The 25,626-nt window shown below is 33.8% G+C and overlaps 6 protein-coding genes across 9 annotated transcripts; 2 read left to right on the top strand and 4 right to left on the bottom strand.

Annotated features, from left to right (window-relative positions):
• The first annotated feature begins 421 nt into the window (after positions 1–421).
• Positions 422–9,811, top strand: LOC125850432 (uncharacterized). 4 transcript variants are annotated; one of them, XM_049530305.1, is made up of 4 exons: positions 422–1,219; positions 2,313–2,590; positions 8,008–8,308; positions 9,602–9,811. In XM_049530305.1, exons 1-4 carry the CDS (start codon positions 495–497, stop codon positions 9,621–9,623), a joined length of 1,326 nt encoding a protein of 441 aa, XP_049386262.1. In that variant the 5' UTR covers positions 422–494; the 3' UTR covers positions 9,624–9,811. The 4 variants fall into 4 exon arrangements, with proteins under 4 accessions (XP_049386262.1, XP_049386255.1, XP_049386252.1 ...); XM_049530298.1 differs by lacking the exon at positions 9,602–9,811 and adding an exon at positions 8,901–9,027; XM_049530295.1 differs by lacking the exon at positions 9,602–9,811 and adding an exon at positions 8,901–9,025 and having other exon boundaries at positions 2,313–2,698; positions 8,116–8,308.
• LOC125850425 (F-box protein At5g51380-like) lies at positions 5,470–8,001 on the top strand. Its single transcript, XM_049530279.1, has 2 exons — positions 5,470–6,957; positions 7,693–8,001. The coding sequence occupies exons 1-2, from the start codon at positions 5,726–5,728 to the stop codon at positions 7,958–7,960; spliced, it is 1,500 nt and encodes a 499-aa protein (XP_049386236.1). The 5' UTR covers positions 5,470–5,725; the 3' UTR covers positions 7,961–8,001.
• Positions 9,812–10,403: 592 nt separating the features above from the next.
• On the bottom strand, positions 10,404–11,804 carry LOC125850641 (putative RING-H2 finger protein ATL21A). The gene is made up of 2 exons (XM_049530504.1): positions 11,291–11,804; positions 10,404–10,819 (listed from the first exon to the last, which is right to left on the bottom strand). The coding sequence occupies exons 1-2, from the start codon at positions 11,757–11,759 to the stop codon at positions 10,404–10,406; spliced, it is 885 nt and encodes a 294-aa protein (XP_049386461.1). The 5' UTR covers positions 11,760–11,804.
• Positions 11,805–13,264: 1,460 nt separating this feature from the next.
• LOC125857537 (RING-H2 finger protein ATL20-like) lies at positions 13,265–13,666 on the bottom strand. The gene has a single exon (XM_049537170.1). The coding sequence runs from the start codon at positions 13,664–13,666 to the stop codon at positions 13,265–13,267; it is 402 nt and encodes a 133-aa protein (XP_049393127.1).
• A 5,712-nt stretch (positions 13,667–19,378) lies between these two features.
• On the bottom strand, positions 19,379–21,140 carry LOC125862389 (putative RING-H2 finger protein ATL21A). Its single transcript, XM_049542443.1, has 2 exons — positions 20,462–21,140; positions 19,379–19,818 (listed from the first exon to the last, which is right to left on the bottom strand). The coding sequence occupies exons 1-2, from the start codon at positions 21,138–21,140 to the stop codon at positions 19,379–19,381; spliced, it is 1,119 nt and encodes a 372-aa protein (XP_049398400.1).
• A 2,447-nt stretch (positions 21,141–23,587) lies between these two features.
• On the bottom strand, positions 23,588–25,259 carry LOC125862378 (putative RING-H2 finger protein ATL21A). The gene is made up of 2 exons (XM_049542431.1): positions 24,565–25,259; positions 23,588–24,026 (listed from the first exon to the last, which is right to left on the bottom strand). Exons 1-2 carry the CDS (start codon positions 25,257–25,259, stop codon positions 23,588–23,590), a joined length of 1,134 nt encoding a protein of 377 aa, XP_049398388.1.
• Between the last annotated feature and the right edge of the window lie 367 nt (positions 25,260–25,626).

Below are 25,626 nucleotides of genomic sequence, written 5' to 3'. Positions count from 1 at the left end.
GTCAAAATGGACAACTAAATAGGGACAACTAAAAAAGGAAATATGGACAAGTAAATAGGGACGGAGGGAGTAACATTGAGTTAATATCTTTAAAAAATATAATGAATAAATATATTTAACACCCTATCAATTAATAGTGATAAATGTTAAACTCAGTTACATTTTATTTGGAACACTTTTAAAACATATACAAGATAATATTTGTAAGAATTGATCACTCTTAAAATAGTTCTTTTCATCGTGAATTTTATAAGAACGCTACTTTCATCCATCAAAGCAATCCGATGAAGTTAAGTTTTGACAAGAACCGGCCCGGTTTAAGAAACAAGAACTGACCGGGTTTGAGGTAATCCTTTTTTTTCTTTTCCTACATCTATAAGAATTCGAGCTCTTTTTATATATAGTTCAAAAGTCACCATCATCAGATTTCTCTTTCCCCCAAATCTCAATCGCCGGCGTACAAGCGCGAAACTACCAAAATCTATCGACCGGCAATGGAGATGACGGAAGGATTAGTGATTCGTCAAGTGCTCGTCAAATTCCTCGACGGAAAGCACAAAGCCCTAAATTTCACTACCCCATCCATCTCCACCCTAACCCTAAAGCACAAAATACAGAGCCTAACTTCAATTCCTTCTCACCTTCAGCTTCTACTCCCTTCCAATTCATTTTACCCTCTTCATGACCACCAAACCCTAAATCTCGCAAACGGTTTGCCCGAAACCCGAAATATCGGATCGCCGGAAAATCTCACAAATTTGTCTGCGGAGAAGGGCAATTTTCCGGTTGTGGTGAATTTGTTGCTTCGGCTAAGGGGTGGTAAAGGAGGTTTCGGTTCATTGCTGAGAGGAGCGGCAACCAAGGCGGGGCAGAAGAAGACGAATAATTTTGACGCGTGTAGGGATATGAGTGGTAGAAGGTTGAGGCATGTGAATGCGGAAAAGAAGCTGGAAGAGTGGAGAGCAGAAGCAGAAGAGAGGAAATTGGAGAAGATGGCGGATGAGTTTCTTAAGAAGAATGCAAAGGAAGCTGCGAAGAAAGGTAAAAAGGGTGCTACTGGAAGTAACACGGATAAGTATGTGCAGAAGTATAGGGAGGATTCTGCTAAGTGTATGGAGGAAGTGGATAGGTCAGTTAGGGAGTCCCTTAAGGGATTAGTGTCATCTAAAAGGAAGGGGGTTGAGCTCAATGAATCAGAGTCCAAAAAGCTCAAGATATGGTAAGCACTGTCACCTTTTTATTTCTTGCCATTCCTTTTGCCCCTTTTTGTTTAAGAACAACTAATTTGTTTTGTAAAGCCTCAATTTTTAGTATTGGAATGAGGAATGTCTATTGAGGATTAGTATTGGAAAGAGGAATGATCGTTGAGGATTTGTGGGTGACCCGACTGGTTTGTGGTTTAGGTTTGCTGTTGTTTTATGTTGAATTGAGTTTCTTTTCGGAAGCCATATCTTGGGTTGAACAACTGAATGTCATCTCTGTTCTTTTTAGTGAGTGAAATAGATTTCAGTTTAATGTGAGTGCATGGACTCCATGCTTTGTATTTTCCAAAATCAAGTAGTTTTGATAGGCAATACTCTTGTATAGTAGGTTCCTCTCTTTTTTACAGAGTTGTATTGCCTCAAAAGATACATTCGGCAACCATAGAACCTTGGTTAACAAGTGGAACACTCCGCTCGGATATTGGGCAATCAGGGACGGAGAAGGGATATGATCCATTATCAGCATTCTTAAGACCAAGTGGTCGGACAGAAAGGAGGGGAAGTTCTCCCTTCCTGGTTTTCCTGATTTTCTCTTTTTATAATTAAATTATAATTATATAATTATTTATTTACTTATTTGGTTAAAGGATGTTGGTTCTCCTGTAGTTGGATCATAAGAATCCTTAGTTAGAATGGGTTTGTGAATTTTCTATCTGTAATTTCCCTCGACCTATTATTTGCCTAATCAATATGCTCTAAAAATAAAGTGGTGGAGTAGTCACTGTTCTGTTTTTATTATATATATTAAACAATCCAAAGGGGGAGACCTAATGGTCAACGAAATGGTAGGAGAGCCATGATGTGTCTCTCAGGTTCAAATCTGCCTAAGCCTTGTAAATTATATTAAACACTCATAACTGTACATGTTACTTGCCTGATAGAAAACCTTGTAAACTTTTGAATGATTAGATGATTGAATGCAAGTAGTAGAAAATTGTTTTTCTTTGATAATTTTTGTACATAATCTATATGTTGAATTTTCTCATTTGTTCGATGAACTTATTATCTTATAAAAAGGAATTATAACTTAAAGTTTGTGATTTTTCGTAGGAAGGGTAAGAGGATAATGGGCGATAGTGATAGCGAGGATCTAGATGATGATGATGACAGTGACGAAGAAGAGGAAGAGAAAGATAAATCCATTGTCATAGATAATGGGGGTAATTCAGACTCCAATGGAGAAACAGAGGGAAGTTTGGATTCTGTGACTGGCAGAAAAGTTGATGGTGGTGCGTCTGAGAGTGGCTCCGAGGAAGAAAAGGATACTCTTCTTCTGAAGAATCTTAAATCTGGTAAAGATGTCAATGTAAATGCAGTTTGCCATGAAGGTGAAAGTCTGTCGTCACTCACTCCAGACAGTCCAGAAAATACTGGGCAGAGTGTTGTTGCCTCCAGTGTTGGCACTGATATTGCATCTGCGATTGAAAGTATTCAAACTGAAAAAGAAGCTTCTGGTACTTCTGAGCCAATTGTTGTGGAGGCGAGCTCCGGTGTGAAAGGAAACAATGCTGTAGAACCCAGTAATAATCTAAGCCCTATATCAGAACCTCAGGAAGATGCAGTCTCAAATGATTCAGGCTTAGAAAAACCTTTGAATTTTGAGCAATTCAGTTCAGCGGCGGAACTGGAGGTATGCATTATCTCTGATATAGTATAGTTGATTTCCATTGCTTAGCACATGTGTGTTGTTCAATACGTATCATTAAAGCCTTCCTCTGCTTGCTATAACAATTTGTTCTCAACTGGTTGTTAATCAAATTTAAGATTACAATGCTTCAACTTTTCTCTTTGGCTAATTCTACAACTTTCTATAACCCCCCACCCCACCCCCCTGTATGTGTCCCTTTCAGTTGTGGATAGCTCAAAAGTTGCCAATGATTGTTACTTGTTTACATGGCCTTCCCTGTGAGATCAATAGCAGTTAATAAATAATTCTTTTGGGGGGTGTGGCCTAGTGGCTAAGTAGGAGAGTCCCAACACTTTTATATACTGCAGGCTGCACTGCAGGTAAGCTTAACCTGTTTACAGTGAAATCCTTGAGAGGGTTAATAAACACCTCGTCTGTCATGGTCCATACTTTTTTTAATCATCTTTTAGCTAATGTCTGAGTTTAATTTGTTATTTTTCTTCTGTTACTTTGCATAGCTGATGGCACTGCTGCTTTTCTAATTTGTGTTTTTAATGTAGATTCAGTGATATCGCTTCAATGACTAGTATAAAACTCCTTTATGGCTTCAATGGGATGTTAACAAAGTTGCTGGAAAATGATTCTGAAGAAAATTGCAGTAAAATAAAAATTAAAAAAAAGGCAGGGAAGTCATTCTCTAGTATTCTTTGTTTGAAAAAAATTGGAGTTCAAACAATCTCAAAAAATAATAATTGGAGTTTAAATGAGAACAAGACCATTTCTTTTCCTTACATTTGCAGCACTATGGAGGAAATCTTTCCTGGGTGAAGTTTTTAAGCGCATTTCCAAACCCTTTATTTTTTACTAAATGCATCAAAAAGTGTGAATAATTTACTTTCTGGTACTTGGTTTTCCTTTTCCACACAATCAAATGGTACCTACGGGCTATGTGTCCTTGCTGCGAGTAAGTTCGTGTTTTAGGGGGGGATAAGGTTGTGGGTCTTCTGTTTATTGGTCTTCCTTTCTTGTTGGAGCTCTGGGCCTTGGGGCATTACTTGGTTCATCTGCCTAGAGCCTACTCTTTGTCTCAGATAACAGTACGGAAGTTTGACATGAATATATTTTTTATATATATGCTATTTTAATTGGGACTATATACTATGATTTTTGCATTGATTGTTGTGTGGTCTCAATGTTTTCCTCGTCACCAGTAAGCTTGTGTTACTGTTCATTGGTGAATGCAGTAGTGTTTGTCACCAATAATTCCTAACTAAATGTACTTTGATTTGGTTGTGTTAGGTCCTCGGCATGGAGAGGTTAAAATCAGAACTTCAAGTGCGTGGGTTGAAGTGTGGAGGCACCCTGCAGGAACGTGCAGCCAGACTTTTCTTACTCAAAACCACACCTCTGGAGATGCTTCCAAAGAAGTTGCTTGCTAAGAAGTAATTTTGTGCTTGTTTGTTTTGCTATTGTAGCTGGTTGTAATTGTAACCTCATGTTTTGAGTGTCAGCTTATTCTCTATTTGACTTACTATGTAGATATACGTGTGTATTTTTCTATAGATTTCAACAACTTCCAAGGACGAGCAGCAGTAACTCACATTTTAGAGTGATAAAAGGTGACTGATGTTGATTTGGTTCCAATATTTCTGAATTCGTTGTTGTATCACGACGACTTGCTTGGTTCATCTTTTTTAAACGGAATCCACCTAGTAATGGTGTTTGAAATGAACCAAATCAAGAATCTTGGGAACTTACAGTTTCCTTTTGAATGCCTTAAGTTATACCCACAATCATGTTTTTTCATTTTAGAGCTTTTTCCTCTCAGTGTACCAATTCGTGTAGAAGTAAAAATTAAACTAGAAACATGAAATCTAGTTTTATTTACAATCATGCTACAACAATATTTACACGTCGAATGGAAAGCATAAAATAGAGAAAATGTTTCAACTAATTTGGATTTGGCATGGAGGGAACTAATTCACCTGTTGTTGGAGTTGGAACATTGGGATTGTTGGTTTCTCTGCTTGTCCAGTTACCATCAAGATGAACATTCCATCATAGTCGAACATCTCCATGAAAATGAGATAACAAGGAGAAGGTGTAATTCTGCGAGGAAGCCGAAAAAAGGTTTACATGTAAAAGCTTTCTTGGAAGAAAATTAGAATGTTTAAATGTAAACTTTGATTAGGTGCAAAACTGCATAATTAATATCTTTTGATTGATTAACTTGATTATCCATATGATTAGCATGATCATTACACTTTTTAGTTCATGGGCCTCAATGTACTTTTTTCCTTCTTTAGCGGAAGAACTTTGCTAATAATAGGAAACCAAAGGGGTCCCTCAGCAAAAGATTCCAAAATAATTTTCCTATTATTTACATTTTCTATAAAAGCAATCAATGTCCATATGTTGAACATAGAGAACAACAACTTGTGCTCCCTCCGCCACAGCGAATTAAACAAAGCCACGGTCTCCTATGCCCAGCTATCTCTATACGTGGCACTATCTCATTGGTTAAACCACCTCGGTGCAAAAAAACAAAAAAATTATACACACAAAAAAGAAAGATTGTGCGCCCCACAAATCTCATCTGTTGAGAACTGTATTCCTTTCTTCAACTTCTTAAGAATTTTTATGCGGAACTATACATACAGCTTCCTGTATATATAGATTCGTGAGTTCAACAACCCTAAAAATGGTGAAGTTGTAGAGAGAGAGAAAGTGAGCTACAGCTTGGCGATGTTGGAGAGGTGGTGCGGAAATCGAGGTAAAGATTCCCTTCTTTGTAACTTTAACCCGGACCCGATTCCCAACATTGACTGTGCGAGAAATGCCTACGTCACCTGAAGAAAACCCTAACCCTAAGGTTATGTCGGCGGCGGCGGCGAAGAAACGCCGGTCGAGCTTGTCGGATATATGGAATAACAAGGATACTCAGGCGTTGAAGCAATTGGTGCTTCAAATGCGAGCTCAATCGGTTTCTAATTCCACTACTCCACCGTCTGAGCCCGAATCTGATATTCAATCCCTAACCCTAGATGACCCGGAGCCGACCCGTTTTAGTTCTGGACCAGATTATACCGCCGTACTTTCTGATAAGTTGTTGTTAAGTGTGCTTTCGAAGCTTCCGGAACAGCAACATACTTCTAATTCATTAGTTTGTAAGCGTTGGTGTAAGCTTAGTGGGAAGTTGGTTAGGACTATTAAGCTGTTAGATTGGGAATTTTTAGAATCTGGGAGGCTTAGTTATAGATTTCCGGGTTTAATTGACATTGACCTAGTTCGAGCATGTGTGAAATCCCGGAGGAATTCGGGAATTGTGATGAGTCATAGGCTCGTTTCGGTGCATTTGGATTCGAACTCTATTCATGGAGGGTTTGTTGGGAAAGAGGGCTTTTTGGCACAAGAGGTGGTTGATGGAGGGGTTAAGGTTTTAATTGAGGGTTGTGCTAATTTAAGAAGAATACTATTGATGAATGCGAGTGTAGAGGGGCTGGGTTATTTGGGTGAAAAGTGTGAAACTTTACAGGAGTTGGAATTGCATTTCTCTGATGACTTTGCATTGAAGGGGTTATTTGGCTGTAGGAATTTGCAGATACTGAAATTGGTTGGTTGTATTGATGGACTATATAATTCCATGGTTTCAGATATAGGGTTGACCATTTTAGCTCAAGGGTGTCCGCGTTTACTGAAGCTTGAGCTGGTCGGATGTGAGGGAAGTTATGATGGGATCAAAGCAATTGGGCAGTGCTGTCAGATGCTTGAGGAATTGATACTTTGTGATCATAGGATGGATGGTGGGTGGTTGTCTGCTTTGTCATTTTGCAGCAACTTGAAAACTTTGAAGCTTCAGTGTTGTAAGGTTCTAGATTCAAGTCCTGGCCCTGATGAGCACTTGGGTTCTTGTTCTACTCTCGAGGAGCTACATTTACATCAGTGTCAATTACGGGATAAGCAAGGTGTGAGAGCATTGTTTCTGGTTTGTGGGACTGTCCGAGAGCTCGTCTTTGGGGACTGTTGGGGATTAGACAACACTATATTTGCTGCTGCAAGTGTTTGTCGGTACGAACACATATTTATTCTATTTATGTATTGTATATGCATTTCTAACTTTAACAGATGGGTCATCTGATAAATTTGAAATTGATGTATGTATTGTTAATGAATGCATGTAGAAATGGAAAACTTGCTGAATGGATAAGGAAATTTTCATCTTTAACAATTGAATGACCAACTTTTTTGGCGAGAATTTATCTGTTTGCAAACATAGAAGATAGGTGCATATTTTAAAAAGGATTTGTACCCAAGCTTCAGAAGAGACTTCCATAGTCCTTTGCTTATTAAAATTCTGTGTTAGTAATCTCTCAGAGAAAAAGGAGGTAACTTACAATGTTGCGATGAGATAAATTACAACAACAACAAACCCAACGTAATATCATAAATGGGATCAGGGAGGGTAGAGTGTACTCATACCCTACCTTGAGAAGGTAGAGAGGCTGCTTCTGGTAGACCCTTGGTGGGGTCTGAGAGGTAGATAAATTATCATCATTAAATGCACAAAGTGTTCCAAAGTCAGTTTGACACCTAAAATTTCTTTCTATAATATCTAATATTAATAATTTGGCTGCTATAAAAAAACCAACTGCAGTCAAATTCGTCTTTTATGGCTAATTTGATGCAGTGCATTTCTTTTTTCAACAGAAGATTGCATCTAGCTCGTCCATGAACTCTATAAGTAGAAAACATAATAATTGTGCTGACACTTCCAAGATTAATGGGAACTTTTTTCTTTTCTAGGAGCTTGAGAAATCTCTCTTTGGAAGGATGCTCGTTGCTCACGACGGAAGGATTAGATTCGGTAGTTCAGTCATGGAAAGAGCTTGAAAGGCTTAAGGTAGTCTCATGTAACAATATAAAGGATAGTGAAATAACACCAGAACTAGCAACTTTGTTTTCTGTTCTCAAAGAGCTAAAGTGGAGGCCAGATTCTCGATCTTTTCTATCATCAGGTCTTGAAGGGACTAGTATTGGCCAGAAAGGTGGTAGATCGTTGCGGAGGAAGTAGAGTGTGGACTGGTAAAGATGTCAATGTAAATGCAGTTCACCATGAAGGTGAAAGTCTGTCCTCACTCACTCCAGACAGTCCAGAAAATATTGGGCAGAGTGTTGTTGCCTCTGGTGTTGGCACTGATATTGCATCTGCAATTGAAAGTATTCAACCAGAAAAAGAAGCTTCTGGTACTTCTGAGCCAATTGTTGTGGAAGCGAGCTCCGGTGTGAAAGAAAGCAATGTTGCAGAACCCAGTAATAATTTAAGACCTATACCAGTTCCTCAGGAAGATGCAGTCTCAAAGGATTCAGACTTGGAAAAACCTTTGATTTCCAAGAATTTAGTTCAGCTGCGGAACTGGAGGTATGCATAATCTCTGATATAGTATTGTTGATTTCCATTGCTTAGTATATGTGTGTTGTTCAATACATATCATTAAAGCCTTTCTCTGCTTTCTCTTAACAATTTGTTCTCAACTGGTTGTAAATCAAATTGAAAATTACAGTGCTCAACTTTTCTGTTTGGCTAATTCTACAACTTGTTATAACCCCCAACCCCGCCCCGCCCCACCCCCTGCGCGTGCCCCTTTCTGTTTTGGATAGCTCAAAAGTTGCCAATGACCGTGCAATTCGGTGATTGTTACTTGTTTACATGGCCTTTTCTGTGAGGTCAATATCAGTTTATAAATAAATTTTTTTGGGGGGTGTGGCCTTAGTGGCTAAGTAAGAGAGTCCCAACACTTCTATATCCTGCTGGCTGCACTCCAGATAAACTTAAACTGTTGACATTGAAATCCTTGAGAGGGTTAATAAACACCTCATCTGTCATGGCCCATACTTTGTTTTAAATCATCTTTTAGCTAATGTCTGAGGTTAATTTGTTATTTTCTTCTGTTACTTTGCATAGCTGATGGCACTGCTGCTTTTCTAATTTGTGTTTTTAGTGTTGCCTTCAGTGATATTGCTTCAGTGACTAGTAAAAACTCCTTTATGGCTTCAATGGGATGTTAACAAAGTTGCTGGAAAATGATTCTTGAGAGAATTGCAGTAAAATAAAAAAAAATAGAAAGCAGGGAAGTCATTTTCTAGTATTGTTTGAAAGAAATTGGAGTTTAAATGAGAAGTGGAACAAGACCCTTTTTTCCCCTTACATTTGCAGTACTTTGGTGGAAATTTTTTCTGGGTGAAGTTTTTAAGTGCATTTCCATCAACTTTATTTTTTTACTAAATGCATCAAAAAGTGTGAATAATTAACTTTCTGATACTTGGGTTTCCTTTCCACACAATCAAATGGTACCTATGTGTCCTTGCTGCGAGTAAACCGTGTTTTAGGGGGGAAAGGATGTGTGTCTTCTGTTTATTGGTCTTCCCTTCTTGTTGGAACTGTGGCCTTCGGGCATTGCTTGGTTCATCTGCCACTGCTAAGTTTGTACTCTTCGTCACAGATAACAGTATGGAAGTTTGACATGAATACTTTAATATATGTGCTATTTTAAATTGGGACTATATACTACTATGATTTTGGCGTTGATATTGTTGTCTGGTCTGTATGTTTTCCTCGTCACCAGTAAGCTTTTGTTACTGTTCATTGGTGAATGCAGTAGTGTTTTGTCACCAATAATTCCTAACTGTATGTACTTTGATTTGGTTGTGTTAGGTCCTTGCCATGGAGAGGTTAAAGTTAGAACTTCAAGTGCGTGGGTTGAAGTGTGGATGCACTCTGCCAAGAGCGTGCAGCCAGACTTTTCTTGCTCAAAACCACACCTTTGGAGATGCTTCCAAAGAAGTTTCTTGCTAAGAAGTAATTTTGTGCTCGTTTGTTTTGCTATTGTAGCTAGTTGTAATTGTAACCTCATTTTTGAAGTGTCAGCTTATTCTCTATTTGACTTAGTACCCGTTTGGATTGGCTTATTTTAGGTGCTTTTAAGCCAAAATAGCTTTTAAGCAGTTTTGAAGTATTTGGGTAAAGTTAAAAGTGCTTATAAGCACTTATTTTCAAGTCAAAATAACAAAAATAAGCCAAAAGTCATAAGTTAGAAATCCTGGCTTATGGCTTATGGCTTATGGCTTTTGGCTTTTAAGTCATAAGCCAAAAGCCAATCCAAACAGGCCCTTACTTATGTAGATATGCGTATGTATTTTTCAATAAATTTCAACTACTTAAGGACAAACAGCAGCAATTCACTTGTTAGAATAATAAACTAATGTTGATTTGGTTCCGATATTTCTGAATTTTATGTTGTATCACCATGATTTGCTTGATTCATCTTTTCTAAACGGAAACCAACAAGTAATGGTTTTTGAAATGAACCAAACCAAGAATCTTGAGATCTTACATTTCTCTTTCGATCGTCTTTAGTTGTATACACAATCATGTTAAGATTTAGGCAATAATTCAAAACAGGTATAATCTGTTGTGCATAAAGTCACTGAATATACTATAAAGCACCTGGTGAAGTTCATGAATGGAGAGAATTTCTGCAAACAGGGCAACTGCTATTCATCTTCAACCACTTATCAACACATTCAACATGGAAGCAATGTTCACATTCAGGTATGCATCTGAGTGTTTCTCCTGCACTATACTCACCCAAGCATATTGCGCAAATCATAACGTTTTTTCCCGATATTCGCTGGCTTTCACCAAGAACCACTTTGGGATAGGACTGAATCGTGGATTCATCAAGCCCTTCTATCACAATCATTGGCATTGGTGCTAAGCTCGCCATAGAGGCTGTAGCAGCAGCCACTTGGCGGCGGTGGTTTAGTTCGAGAAAAACTCGGCATGAAACGCAGATTAAACAGAGGACGGATGGTAAAATGAGGGACACACCCACGAAAATGATCAAGATTATTTCTTTACGTGAAGTCCCACCTGTCAATTCAAACAACTTATCATATACGTTGTAAAATCAATAATTAGCTATTTAATATAATTCAATATCAACTACTACTATATAAAATTATTTATGTGTGTGCGTAGAAAATAAAAAATAAAAGAGTGAAGCACAAACGTTAGACTTTTAACCTTAGGACTTTCCGTCTAATTGCATTTCGTATACGTAATATCGCAAATGCGTAGGTGTGATAGCTACACAAGGTCGGCACATCAAAATCTGATCATTTTCAAGGTAAATTCATACAAGGAAAAAGGGTATAATATACCCTCAACTTTACTATTTAGAGCTGATATACCTATTATGAAAGTGGATCATATATACCCCTACTATTACACAAATAGCTCGTAAGCATCGATTAGCAAGTAGTGTTGCTACAATATTTCTACTCAATTCATTCAATAAACAAACAATAGTGATTAGACTTGGAAAAAATCCACAAAATTCACCTGTTCTTGGAGTTGGAGCATTGGAATTGCTGGCTTCTGTGCTTGTCTTGTTACTATCAAGATGAACATCCCATGATAGTCGAACATCTCCATGAAAATGAGATAACAAGGAGAAGGTATAATTCTGTGAAGAAACCGAAACCGGAGAAGAAAAAAGCTTTAAATGTAGAAGCTTTCTTGAAAGAAAAATAGAGGGATTTTGGAGTTTTAGTTCTTTAGTGGAATAGTTGATTTCTTGCACAATATAATCTCCTGAAAATGGAATATTGAGTAGTGTATTGCCTTGATCAGTACACCTTAGGGAAAAGTTAGGATTTTGTTGAGTGTTTTGGGATTGTAATATGAAAGGGTATTGAATGGTGAGATTCCCACAAATGGAAATGTTTGAAGAGAAATTTTGAGTATTACTAAGGAAACAATGATGAGAAAAAAGAAAGAAGAAGAGACTCATAATGCTCATAGGTCTCATCTCTGGAGATTTTGACTTTTTTGTTTAGAGAATTTTTTTAAAGAAGTTAACTAGACACTAATGATTAATTAATTTAAAATTGTTATATCTCTCTTTTATTGTCATATTTATATTTAGTCTTCTCAAGCAAAACAAGACACAGAGACTTGGACCAAATTTTATTTTACATTTATGTGATAAATTATGAAATTAACTTTCCTCTCTCTGTCAAGGCCTAAAAATACTAACACAAACGATGTATAGATTGGTAAACAACAAAATCTTGTACTCATAAAAAGTCCAATTTTTGTATATTACGAATTTGTAAGCTTTGTATCTTCAAACAAGATAGTACTTTTTTTCATCTAATAGTTGCTTCCATATAGCCCTTTTATGGATTGAGAAATTGGGGAAAGAAGAACATAAGTGCAAAGCATAATTAAAATGCATTGCCTCTTTAGCTACAAATTAAGTATCAAGTTAACAAAAAATGTACAAGCATATCATTTTGTAGAAGAGGACAAGACTTTCGGCAATTTATTGTTTAAAAGCATGACTTAATCTCAGTATGACACTACAATAAAAACAGTTTTAGTGGTAATAAATATGCATATTAATAAAGAATGTTAAATCCTTTACCAGCACTAGTTAATTGTCATTAGATTCAATGTCGCTACAGGCTTTAGTGCATTTACAAAGAAGCTAAAAGCCTCTTAAAAACATTTTCAACGGCAATTAAACAATTGTCGTTAATTAATTAACCATTGAGTTATATCCTTTCCCTTCCCTGCACCACAAATAGAACTGATTAACTCTAAGTCAAGACGGTTGAGAAACGACACCACTTTCCATATGGAGCAAGTCAATGGTAATTAATATATCTTGTAGACTTATTTAATTATTCCACAACACTATTACACCTTGAAAACAAATATGAACATTTGATTAGAGTTGAAGAAAACAAACCTAATATGAATGCTTGGAAGTCTAAAGAATCGACATCTATCAATAAGACTTGCTTTTGATAGTGTTGTTTTTATCTATTATTATCTAAAAAAATCAAATTATTAATCATTGAACGAAACCAAGAGAAAGGAGGGGGGAGGGGTGGAGAAAGGAATCAAAAACAAAAGATACTTTATATGGATCACAACTACATTGGAGAAAAAGTCAATAACTAATTCTGGTAGCCTCTATTGTCTAGGAATCAATGGTAGAATCAAGAGTGTCACTCCTCACGACTTGGTCAAAAAACTTTATATTAACATTACTCCTATGTTTAAGGCAATACTGCTTGAAAATTATCATCAATTTGAGATAGTATAAACAACTTTCAAAATCTCACCGATCCAATCTAAATTTGTTTACAAGTTGAATTATGACAATATATGAACATGAGAAACCTTAACAACTCTGTTGGTCAGTTACATGATTCTCTTACTTCTCTTACCTGTTAAGAAAAAATAAAATAGAGAGAATAGATGGACATGATTTTGTAACAAAGGGAAATATTTATAAACATGAAGCTACAAATTAGGCAATTTAGAGAAAAGGAGACACTTTCGACAAACAGGACAAGTAGTATTCAACTTCAACCACTTATCAACACAATCAATATGGAAGCAATGTTGACATCCCGGCATACACTTTGCTATTTCTCCGGCATTGTACTCCGCCAGGCATATAGGGCAACTCGATTCGTTCTTATCAACAACAATTTTTCTGTACGATTGAATCGTAGACTCATCAAGACCAACCACACGGCTAGCCCCTGCTTCCGCGGCTGATTCACCGCCGTTGTCTGGATACTGGCGGTGAATGCCTGCGACGCGGAAGCGAAATGCTATACAGATAACTAAGAAGGTGGATGGGATAACAAAACATATGGTAACTATTAGGACGAAAATGATTAAGTGACGATTTGCCATGATTCTGGAATCTGGAATCAACTAAAACCAAGCTGCTTATATATATATTAGATTCTAATGAATTTTGTTAATTTATTATGACATGTATTATTTTAAAGTCAACTCTGTGTACGTATGATCATGTACTAGTTGCTAATTTTTTTTGTTAATGATTGGCGACGTTATTATAATTAATATGATCCAATTGAATCTTTTTTTATTCTTGTATGATGCGTATTCTAACTTATATAATAAATTGAAAAGTCGATTATATCCCTGACACATTTTTATTTAGGGTGTGTGGCATGGAATACAAATATTCTGAATTTCTTTTTTAAAGAATAGGAAAAATAAGTTTCATAAGTGACATTTTAAGGATTTGTTTGGATGGACTTATAAAAAATAACTTATAAGTCAAAAGTTAAAAGTCGTAAATAGATGATACCATAATTTTGGCTTTTGACTTATTTTTATTTTTTTTGGCCTAAAAATTGATGCTTAAAAACACTTTATAAAGGTTTCCAGACATCTCCAAAACTAAAAAAACTATTTAAAAATCAAAAGCACCTAAAAGTAAGTTATTCAAAACGGGCAAGACTACTTATCCCGATAATATTTCCAACAATGTTTTCCTAGATAAAAGAAAATGTTTTGGGATTAGATTTTCTTTGTTGAAGTACTTATGACCAAACACCCGAAAGTAAATTAGAAATGATTTTTTTTTCGTTTATACCAAATACACCTAAGTATTTGCGGTTTGACAATTATAGAGAACTTCATCCACCTATTTCTATTTCTTTTCTTTTAATTTGATGTAACGATTTAAATAAAATATGTATGAGGGAATAGAATTTTCTAAAAGAACAAAGAAAATTTAACCAACACATAACATATATAATGGAAAATTAGTTTGTTCTTAGATTACAATTAATTTTAGAAAGCATATATGTTTATCTAATATCCGAAATCATAAGGATATGTCTCTCTGATATAATACAAACCAATATATAATTTATTTTATTTAATAATCATAATTGGTATCCGTATAAATACTAATCAAAGGTACGGAAGGTTAAAATGGACAATTGGTAATTTTGACAAATAAATAAAAAAAGAATTCCAATGGACCGGTGCGCGTCTCCAAAAGCTCTTCAATAAAACTCGATTGTTTAATGTAAGAACTCGGCTATTTCGATTAATGAAAAGGTTACGTTCTTAATTAGTATTTGATCATAAACTTTTGTTCAAATAGAATTTAAATATCTATTTGATGATGATATTTGATCAAATTTTAAAATTTTGATTTTCAAATACTTTTAAAACTTTCAAAAATTGGCTCAAACCAAATTTTATGTTTTTTGAGACTTTCACATACAAAATTTTAGATTTTTTCCAAATAAATTGCATATTTAAACACCACTTTAAATTTCAAAAATCACAACTTGAGGAATAAAAACTAAATTGTACTAATATATGTCGTCGTCAGTTACACGGGCAAGAAAGTTTCATCATTTGAACTTGAGGAATAAGCTTCATCACCAAACTTTGACGTATTAAAAAAAAGAAAAGGTAATCAATTAATATGTTCTAATCTTCATTTTATTTTGTTTGTCTTATTTATTTTCTTTTAGTCTGTTTCCTAAAGATAGCTTTTTCCTTTTTAGCAATTTCCTAATTATAATTTTTCACGTGACATATTTAAAACCACAAAATTAAAAGATAATTTGGCACATTCTATTATATTTTAATTTAAGACCACAAGATTCAAATGTTTCTTTATTTTCTTAAACACATGCATAAGTTATTTCAGAATTTATCTATTCTCTTTGTATTCAATCTCTGTGTTCTAGCTATTTACTATTTGGAGAGTTAAAATATAGTATTATTTTTTACCATGATTTTTTAAAATACTTTTGTGACGTATAAGTTCTAATCCAATTTTACAAACAAAAAAAAGTTAATTAAACTCTCGTAATTCAAATCAGATAACATAAATTGAAATGGATAGTATTTTTTTTTAATGCCAAATAGAATATAGAATAAGAATATAAATTTAACCAAAAAAAGGAATATAAATACTAAAATTGCAAACTTCTATGTCAGAATGTCAACCAAAGAACTAGGAGATACTATTAAGGGTTGACGATAGAGTTTACTGTTTCATATAACAAATTCATGCATCTTTTCCGGCGATTTATTATTCTCCCCGTCTCAATTTATATGATATCTTTTGAATTTCGGGATTCAAGTCTTTTTTTTTAATTTTAATTTCTATTATATATTTTTATATCTTAAATTCAATTTTTCTAACCTATAATACTTTTTACATATAGTTTTCAAATATGTTAGTTTTATTTAAAAAACTTCAAGATTTCTTACTGAATTCACGATCAAAATTAAATTGTTTGACTCTTAAATCTAAGGTTACCTCATAAATTGAAACAAAAGGAGTACATATAAATTGATTTCTGTTTTTTTTTTTTTTTNTACTATTAAGGGTTGACGATAGAGTTTACTGTTTCATATAACAAATTCATGCATCGTTTCCGGCGATTTATTATTCTCTCCGTCTCAATTTATATGATATCTTTTGAATTTCGGGATTCAAGTCTTTTTATTTTTATTTTAATTTCTATTATATATTTTTCTATCTTAAATTCAATCGTTCTAACCTATAATACTTTTTACATATAGTTTTCAAATATGTTAGTTTTATTTAAAAAAACTTCAAGATTTCTTACTGAATTCACGATCAAAATTAAATTGTTTGACCCTTAAATCTAAGGCTACCTCATAAATAGAAACAAAAGGAGTACATATAAATTGATTTCTGTTTTTTTTTTGTCTTTATATTTTCTTGTCTTGGCAAATTGGGAACTGTTGGGCTGTCTTCATGAGGCCTAGGTATCGTTTCTTTTTTAAGTCAATAAAGGGCACTGATGCCCAATTTCGATTAAAAAAAAAAGTAATACAAAAAAGTTTTTAAAAAAAAACATGTGAGTTTATATTGGGAGAGAAAGAGGAAAATAGAATATAAAAAATATGTAAGAGTAGTTGTTATTAGCGAGATCAAACCCTTGATTTCTCTTAAAAGACAAAACCCTAAAACTTGCTATAGAAGGTACCAGAGCATCCATTAGAAGATTTGTACGTGCTGAACGTTTAATATAGTCAATTTTTGAAGAAAGTATCTATATATATATATATATATATAATTTTATATAGAGATTAATAGGTACTCGAGCAGTCGAAAGGATGTGTGTCGGTCTGCCCCTGCATTTAAGGCGCATAAATGGTAAAAACGCTATACTAAAGTTGTTTTACTAACATTCTTTACAGTAGTATTTCCTTTCCCTTTGGGGATAAATTGAAATTTAGAAGTCATTCGAGAGAGATCAAATATAACCATAACGGATTCAACAAAGTATATTTTATTATCTACTGGTTCAAACAAAACTTTTCTTTCTCCTGACTCAGTTATTTGATACGAGATATAAGGTATAATAATTTCAAGATTAATGTAGAATTATTTTATCCCATATTTGATTGGAGCCTAGAGGTAGATGATAGTCCTTGGATTATTTGGGCACCGATTATTTGTACCACCATTTTTGCCTTAGGTGTCAATTTGAATTAGCTTATGTTTAGGTGCTTTTGACGTTCAAGTAATTTTTCAGTTTTGGAGGTGTTTGGAAAGGTTATTAAGTGCTTTCAAGCACCCATTTTAGGCAAAAAAAGTTTTAAAATAAGTTAAATGTAGGATACCATCTACTTATGATTTTTAACTTTTGACTTATAAATTACTTTTTATAAGTTATCCTATATATATATATATACTAGTCCTGAACACGTGCTTTGCACGTGAGTCCCACGAAAATATTATATGTGGTAGGAGTTATATTAAAATCACATTGTGATGAGTTTCACAAATGATTTAACGAAAAAATATAAATGAAATAAATGAACAATCAACCTATATAAATGACTTCTTTATTATAAAATGTAAATGCCAAATAATTAGATATTTCGGTAACCTGCCAAATTTGGACAACAAAATTTAATGTGATAAATAATTTACCTTTTTATTAGGCCGAAACCTGCAATATATTAGTTTGTTACTTTTCTAAGAAAGGGACAATACACACATAACATACCTTCTTAATTTGTACCAAAGTTTGAATTTCCATATGTACTTGTAACAAGTATATATGTTGTCTCCATATTACATTCACATGACATAGTGTGTTTATTCTCCTTTGTAGCATGAACAAAAAATTACAATAGTTTGGTCATGGTTATTTTTCATACTTCTTATCATATTTTAATATTTTTTATCCTTTTTTTTTTCTCTTACTTTATTATTATTTTCCCCTAACGTTACTATTTTGCATCATTTGCCTTAATTCTTGTCTTCGCCTTTCGTTTATGTTCCCACCGTTTTATTTTTATAGTTTTCTTTCTTACTTCCACATTTTCATTCATAAAAAGTAAATAAATAAAAGGGTTATCTACAAACACAAAATAATTAAAAGTGAATTTCCTGTCACTTTTGATTGTAATGTACAAATATGTAAAATTTATTCTAAAGAATTTAAAAATATTCTATTTGAATTCATGAAATGATATAAAATAATTAGATAATTTAACCTTCGTATTTCGAATCATGATTCATAAGTAAACATGCATACACATTTCAAGATGGTGAATACATGTAAAAGAGCTTTCTTGTCAAAAGATCAAAAAAATAAATATAAATGTTTATTTAAGGAAATAGAAGCAACATATTTGTTTTTATTAAACTTACTGATCAAAGAGAGCATGGAAAAATAATTCTTGAGTGGCTTGACTCCCTCCTTGCATTCAGTGTTTCACAAGCTATGTCTATCTAATAATCCATGAACATACCCATATATATAATTGTTAACAATTACATTGAAGTTGGCAATAATAATGTGAAATAAGTGTCATCAAGATAACTCTTCAGTTTTCAAATGCTTGGACTTCCGCTAACAACTTACTCAAGCTATTTCATCCATTTGAATGACTTTCTATCTTCCAATATATTTATTACATAATATAATGCACATTTGAATACCTTAAAACTGCTCCCATTTATATCTAGTTTTGTATTTAGTTATTAGAATATATTTTTTTATTTTGTACATAAAAAAAAAAATATTTAAATGAAGGATAAAATGGTAATTCAACTTTGAGGTTAGAAGCTTCCCACTTATAATAATATATGATATATATGATGGAATAACTTATCTGATGATAACTTATTTCACAATTAATTACCCCACGAGAACTTGTTCTCTATTTATGGAAGTGTTTTTATGTATAAATCCAATAGTTTTTTCTCTTCCCTCTCATGTGAGATAACATCTCTTCATTTCCGGACACCCAACATATTTGTCTAACAAATTAAATGTTACGTATTAGAAGAAGAAATAGGTAAAACTAGGGTATAATTCCATAATATTTGAACTTTCAAGAAGTTAATAAAACACTTGCATAAAAATTCTTGAGATACTTCAATTTTAAACCATAAGTACTACGCTAGGGAAACATCCGAGCAAGGAGAAGTAGCTAAACTTTTTCACACGCGAATAAATAAGCCTATGATGTTAACAAACATTATGTACAAATTTGAATTGAGAGGTACATGCAATATTAGTTTCAATACATATCATATACAGACAACTCTTATCACATATGGGGAAAAAATATGTGTTATGAAAAATTAACATGAACAGGAGAAGGATTATTTCTACAAACAGGACAAGTACCATTAATCTTTAACCATTCATCAATGCATTCAGCATGAAAACAATGTTCACATTCAGGTATGCATCTCACCGTCTCTTTTGGATGATACTCTGCCAAACATATTGGACAAATTCCATGATTTGGCCCTGGAATTCTCCGACTTTCTCCTACGACAACTTTTGTGTACGATTCGATCGTCAAATCGTCCAGGCCAATAGACGTTTCTGGTTGTGGTACTACGGCTGCTCCGCCTGCAGTAGTGTTCTGGAGAGCAGCCGCGGAGCGGCGGCTGTCTCGGATTTGCTCATAACAGATGTAACATGTCACACCCAATGAACATGTGATGGCTGGTATCACTAAGGCTAGTGCAACAATTCGGAAAATTTGTAAACCTTTTGTATTGCCTGTAAGTAAAAATTAATTATGGTTAAGGCAAAAGAATGTTAGTTCTGAATTTATTAATTTCATTAAGGTGATAGAATAGCATACGCCATCTTCTACACGATCTAAGCCTATTTTAAAGTTGGTGCATTTAAATATAAATGTCCTAATTATTCCTTCATAAAGTTTGACATTGGATTACTATATAAGAAGGGACAACTTGACATTTCAAAATGAACTTACCCCAAAAACTCAAAGTCTCTACCTCAGCTATCTTTTTCCTTTTGCTTAGAATATCTTACCCAATAAAAGTCAAATTGTCCTTAGCCACATAAATAGCTTTAATACTCTCAGCTAAACTAATTACTTCTAAATGTATTAATTAATCAATTCAAAGTTTGAATGTAGAAACAGTACTGTTATATCCGATTGAGAATAAATTTAACTTTAATGAATCCTCTGAATACTGCCAAAACATAAAGGTAAAATCTTGCGGACTTGATTTAAAGCAAACAGTATCATATTGTGTTATGTGAAGAACAACAAACTTAATGTTATTTACTGCCTGATTCAACTAATCGAGATTCGAGCCAATGATTGACACTCTTAGTGAACCTTAGTAAATGGGAAAAATATACTATTGTATAAATAAAAAAAGATATTTACCTGTTCCAGGAACATCAAAGCATTGAATTTCTCCAGTAGTTACATTCTTGAACCCACAAAGTTCTCCTTCTACTTCACATTCTTGGCAATTCGGTTCATCCCATGTTAAAACAAGATCATTATTAAGGTCACTTGAAAAAACTGCCTCATATAAAGGAGTCCACGAGACAGGAATAGACATAGTGTTATCTACAATACAATTATACAAAGTTTTCATTTGGTTAGCAAGGTTAATTGAAGAAGTAGCCAAAGTGGAGATAGTAGAATTACTCATACAATCAATAACACTGAAACGAGACATGACCAAAACTGTCGAACAAGTCAAGAAAGTATAGTTTCGATAGTAAACTGGCTTTAAGACAGAAGAAGAAGGAAGTTGAAAATTAGTAAGCCGTTTAGGAAGACAATCAAATTGATCGTAAAGTTGAAGTTCTTGCGTGAGGTAGTTGATATCACGTACATAGAAATCCCCTGCACCTGGAAGACTTAAAATTGCTCTGCCTTGATTATTGCATTTAACATTGAAACCAGGATTATATGTACAAGGCTCTTCTAATCCAAAAGGAAATCGTATGTCAAAACGATTATTTCCACAAATGGAATCCAGGGGGCAATCATGGTTTCCATATACAGATGAAAAGAGCAGAAAAGAGACAAACAAAACTAGTAAATTGTCCATATGTTTCAAGAATGAATCTCGGTATAGATAGACCGTTTATATTAGATTAGAATTTAGAATAGCAAATTAGGGGAATAGAAAATTCCATTTATTTATTAATTGTTTCAAAAGTCAAAAGTTCGAGTTGGTGATCATGCCAAAGAATTGTTCAATCAACAAATATAAAATCCAACTTATATATATTATAGAGTTGAATAGAGCGAAAGAGGACGTGTTGCCGCAGGTCAGCGCTAGAGTTAAAAAAAAACGAATACAAATTCATAAGTATAGTGACGGAGCCAAGATTTTTATTAAGTGGATTCAGAATATAAAGAGGTAAACACATGAAGAACCCAAAGAGATTAATATCTGTTATATATACACTTTGGCCATATTGAAGAATTCAGGATCGAAGAAGTAGAAGAACTAAAATAAATTGTACTACTCTGATACCATAAAGAAAAACAAACAATATAATATTGAGGAATTTTCTGACTAATTTTCACTATACACAACAAGTATTTCTGCAGAAATAAAAATAGAAAAAGAAAATAGAATATACACTTGTCTAATTTCTATTGTGCTAAGAATAACAAATTTAGACTCTATCTTTCTACCTCACCTAATTTATACAAGGATTTATAGTATTTCTGTAGTTGTCTACAATGCCATTTGAACGCATGAGATCCAATCCATCAGCTTTCTTTTGTGCTGTGATCATGGCGGATTGAAAGTATTTGATGGGGGTTTTCGGGACCAGTAACTTTTATCCGAACTCTATATTTATATTGAAAATCGACTAATTATATAAGAAATTGATAGTTGGAAACTCATAACTGAAAGGAGTCGTTGGATAGCAAAGAAGGAACCCCAAGCTTAATATCTTGGATCCGCCTCTGTCTGTGGTCATTCCATGTGGTTTAACTTTCCCTTTTATTTCATAAAACCCTTTCTTCTTCTCATCTTCTTCACTTTCATTTCTCCTATCTTCAAATCATCACACAATGAGGAATTTCGGTGAGGACTCTCATCAACTAGCTATACCTCTTCACGTACACACGGATAATAATAAGTATCTTACAAGAATGATCTTAAAAAACGTTCAATGGACAAATATATGCACAGGTTTGAATTGAGTTATACAATATTTATTTCAAAAAATGGAATGTAAAAAACAATCTAAGTAACTGATAGATTAGATTGTTTGTAATATAGTAGTCTTAAATTAAACAGATACATTTGTTCATGAAAGAATATGACTATTCTGAAAAACTATTGGCCATTGTTTATATTACTTTTAACAGTGTCCCTATATTGAAGTCCTCTTGAAGAAATGTTGTTTCTCAGATAGTGTCAAACGTGCTTAGAATTGCCCGTTGAAGATCACAAACAGACAAGAAGACCACTAGTTGAATTGTTAAACTATTAAGACTAAGTAAAAAACGGGTATTACTCTTCTTCCTCTACTACTGATGATATTGACTGAATTCGTAACCAGTGATCTTTGGACAGGAGTTGTCAAAGTGAGTTATACTGGCATCAATTAAAAATTATTAAGCACATCAAAGTAATGCATCATCACGAAGAAAGTTACAACAAAATCGGATATATATATATATGAATTACTTTATTTAGGAAGAATAATATATATACTTGAGATCATTTGAGATCATGATAAAAATATTATTTTATCATTTTAATGTCCTCAAATAAAGAGATGATATATTGATGTTATTTTTAGTTTCCCATCCGGTGTCCGGCAGGTGATTCAAATTCGAGACATCTGATCCGGTGTCCGGTAGGCGATTCAAATTCGAGACATCTAATTAAGAATGAAGTAGTACTTCCACTTCACCACAATATTTGTTGGTTATTAATGTTTTAATTGTGCACTATGCCTAACAATAATAAGATTTTGAGTAAATAGTAGTACTATTTATTTACTATTATTTGAAAAGGATACTTGAAATATTTGATGTGCGGAGGTGTTTGGTTTAGTGGTTGAAAGTCGATGTTAAATTTTAATGTTTTGTATAATTTTGAAGAACTTGAGATGTAAATTTACTTCAAGTGTATAATTCTTCAATTCCCCATAGAATGTACTATATTATGAAAAACATTATAAATTAGTGAAGGACTACTAGATCGTTTTTAATATATAGAGTAACACATCTATTTGCGAAAGAATATGACGGTTATGGAAAATCATCTCTTTAAGTTTTATAAATATAAAGACTCTTTTGAAGTAGCATAAGAAAATTTTGTTGTAACCTGAACAGAATTGCTTATATTTTTCTCAACATGTATACGGACTATGTCTCTCGAAGAAAAGCCGATTTTTTCATGCTTCAAAGTCGGTTCTTCTTCGATTGTAATTTCCTATTTTTCTAGCACTAACAAAAGAAAATGTATAATTTGAAAGATAAGTGCATGTACAGACAAGAATAGAGATGTGGGGAAATAATGTGCTATAGAAAATTAACATGTACAGGGGAAGGATTATTTCTACAAACAGGACACGTCCCATTAATCTTTAACCATTCATCAATGCATTCAGCATGAAAGCAATGCTCACATTCAGGTATGCATCTCACTGTCTCTTTTGGATGGTAATCTGCTAGACATATTGAGCAAGTCAAATGATTTTTCCCTGGAACTCTCCGACTTTCTCCTAGGACAACTTTTGTGTACGATTCTATAGTCGAATCATCGAGGCCTGTAGTGGTTTCCGCTTCATGTGGTGCAATCGCTGCTCCACCAGCATTAGTGGTCGGGAGATCAAACAACGATTGCCGGATCTCTCGCCTTTGGTCATAACAGATGTAAAATGCCACACACATTGAACATAAAATGGCTGGTATCACTAAGGCTAGTGCAATAATTCGGAATATTTTTATACGGTCTGCAAGTAAAAAATCATAGTAACGTTAAGACAAATGAATGTTACTTTTATTATATTCCAAATCATTCATTAAATCTAAATACATTAAGTTGTTCAATAAAATAACAAACTTTTTAGGTGATAAAGTTGTCTTATGCACGACCTCAACCGATTTTAAAGTTAGTGGAATAATACATAATATAAATGTCTGAATTAGTCCTTCATAAAGTTTGAATTGGATTACTATATATAAGAAGGGCAAACTTGACATTACTTATTAATAGGTTGAGGATCAAGCTAAGTATAATGAATCCTTTGAATATAAGGTGTATGGATGTTTTTATTAGTGTAGGATCAATGTTAAGCGAAAACTGTGCAGACTTGACTCAAAATAGACAGTAACACAATAGGTTAATAGTATCTTCAGACTGGTTTAGCCCAAGACACACCGAGCTATTGAAGAACAACAGACTTAATGTTTACTGCAAACTTGAGCATGGTTGATCGATAACATTGGAAAAATATTGAAGGACAAATGCGAAGAGACTATAAATGGAGAAATATTTACCTGATCCATGAGCATCAAAGCATTGGATTTCTCCAGTAGTTGCATTCTTAAATCCACAAAAATTTCGTTTCGATTCACATTCCTTGCAATTTGGTTCATCCCATGTTAACACAAGATCATTATTAAGGTCAGTTGAAAAAACTACATCATTTTCAGGTGTCCACGAAACAGGAATAGACACGGTGCTTTCAACACTGCAATTATACAACATCTTCATTTGGTTTGCAAGGCTTATTGAAGAAGTAGCCAAAGTGGAGATAGTAGAATTACTCATACAATCAATAACACTGAACCGAGACCTGACTAAGTCTGTCGAACAAGTCAAGAAAGTATAGTTCCGATAGGAAACAGACTTGAAGACAGAAAGAGAAGGCATTTGAAAATCAATGAGCCTTTTCGGAAGGCAATTAGATGGATCATAGAGTTGAATTTCTTGTGTGAGGTAGTTGATATCGCGCACGTAGAAATCCCCTGCACCTGGAAGATTTAGAATTCCTCTGCCTTGATTGTTGCATTTGAGATTGAAACCAGGATATGTACAATGTTGAAGATTTTGTGGCCCTTGTAATCCGAAAGGAAATCGTATATCGAAACGATTATTTCCACAAATGGAATCCAGGGGGCAATCATAGTTTGCATAGACAGATGAAAAGAGAAGAAAAGAGACAAAGAAGACTAGCATATTGTCCATATTTTTCAATTGAATGAATATCAATACGGATAGGCTGATTATATTAGACTAGAACTAGAATTTATAAATAGCAAAGACATAGCGAGTTCCATTTATTTATTAGTTGTTTCAGAAGTCAAAAGCTTGAGTGGTGATCATGCCAAAGATGTTATAGTGAGCCTGTTCAAACAACAAATATAAAATCTATTTTATATTATAGAGTTGAATAGACTGAAAGAGGACAGGTAAACGCTAGAGTCAAAAGAAAAAAATGAATAGGATAACATTATGTCTACCAAAGCTGCTCAGATAAGGGGTTATCATAATTCATTGCTTTTGGTTGTCACTCATAGAAGTCTTGTTGATGAGGCGAAATATAATCAAATAT

This window comes from Solanum stenotomum, chromosome 1 (genome assembly GCF_019186545.1).
Source record: "Solanum stenotomum isolate F172 chromosome 1, ASM1918654v1, whole genome shotgun sequence".
Lineage (NCBI taxonomy): Eukaryota > Viridiplantae > Streptophyta > Magnoliopsida > Solanales > Solanaceae > Solanum > Solanum stenotomum.
This window is presented reverse-complemented; position numbering and strand designations above follow the sequence as displayed.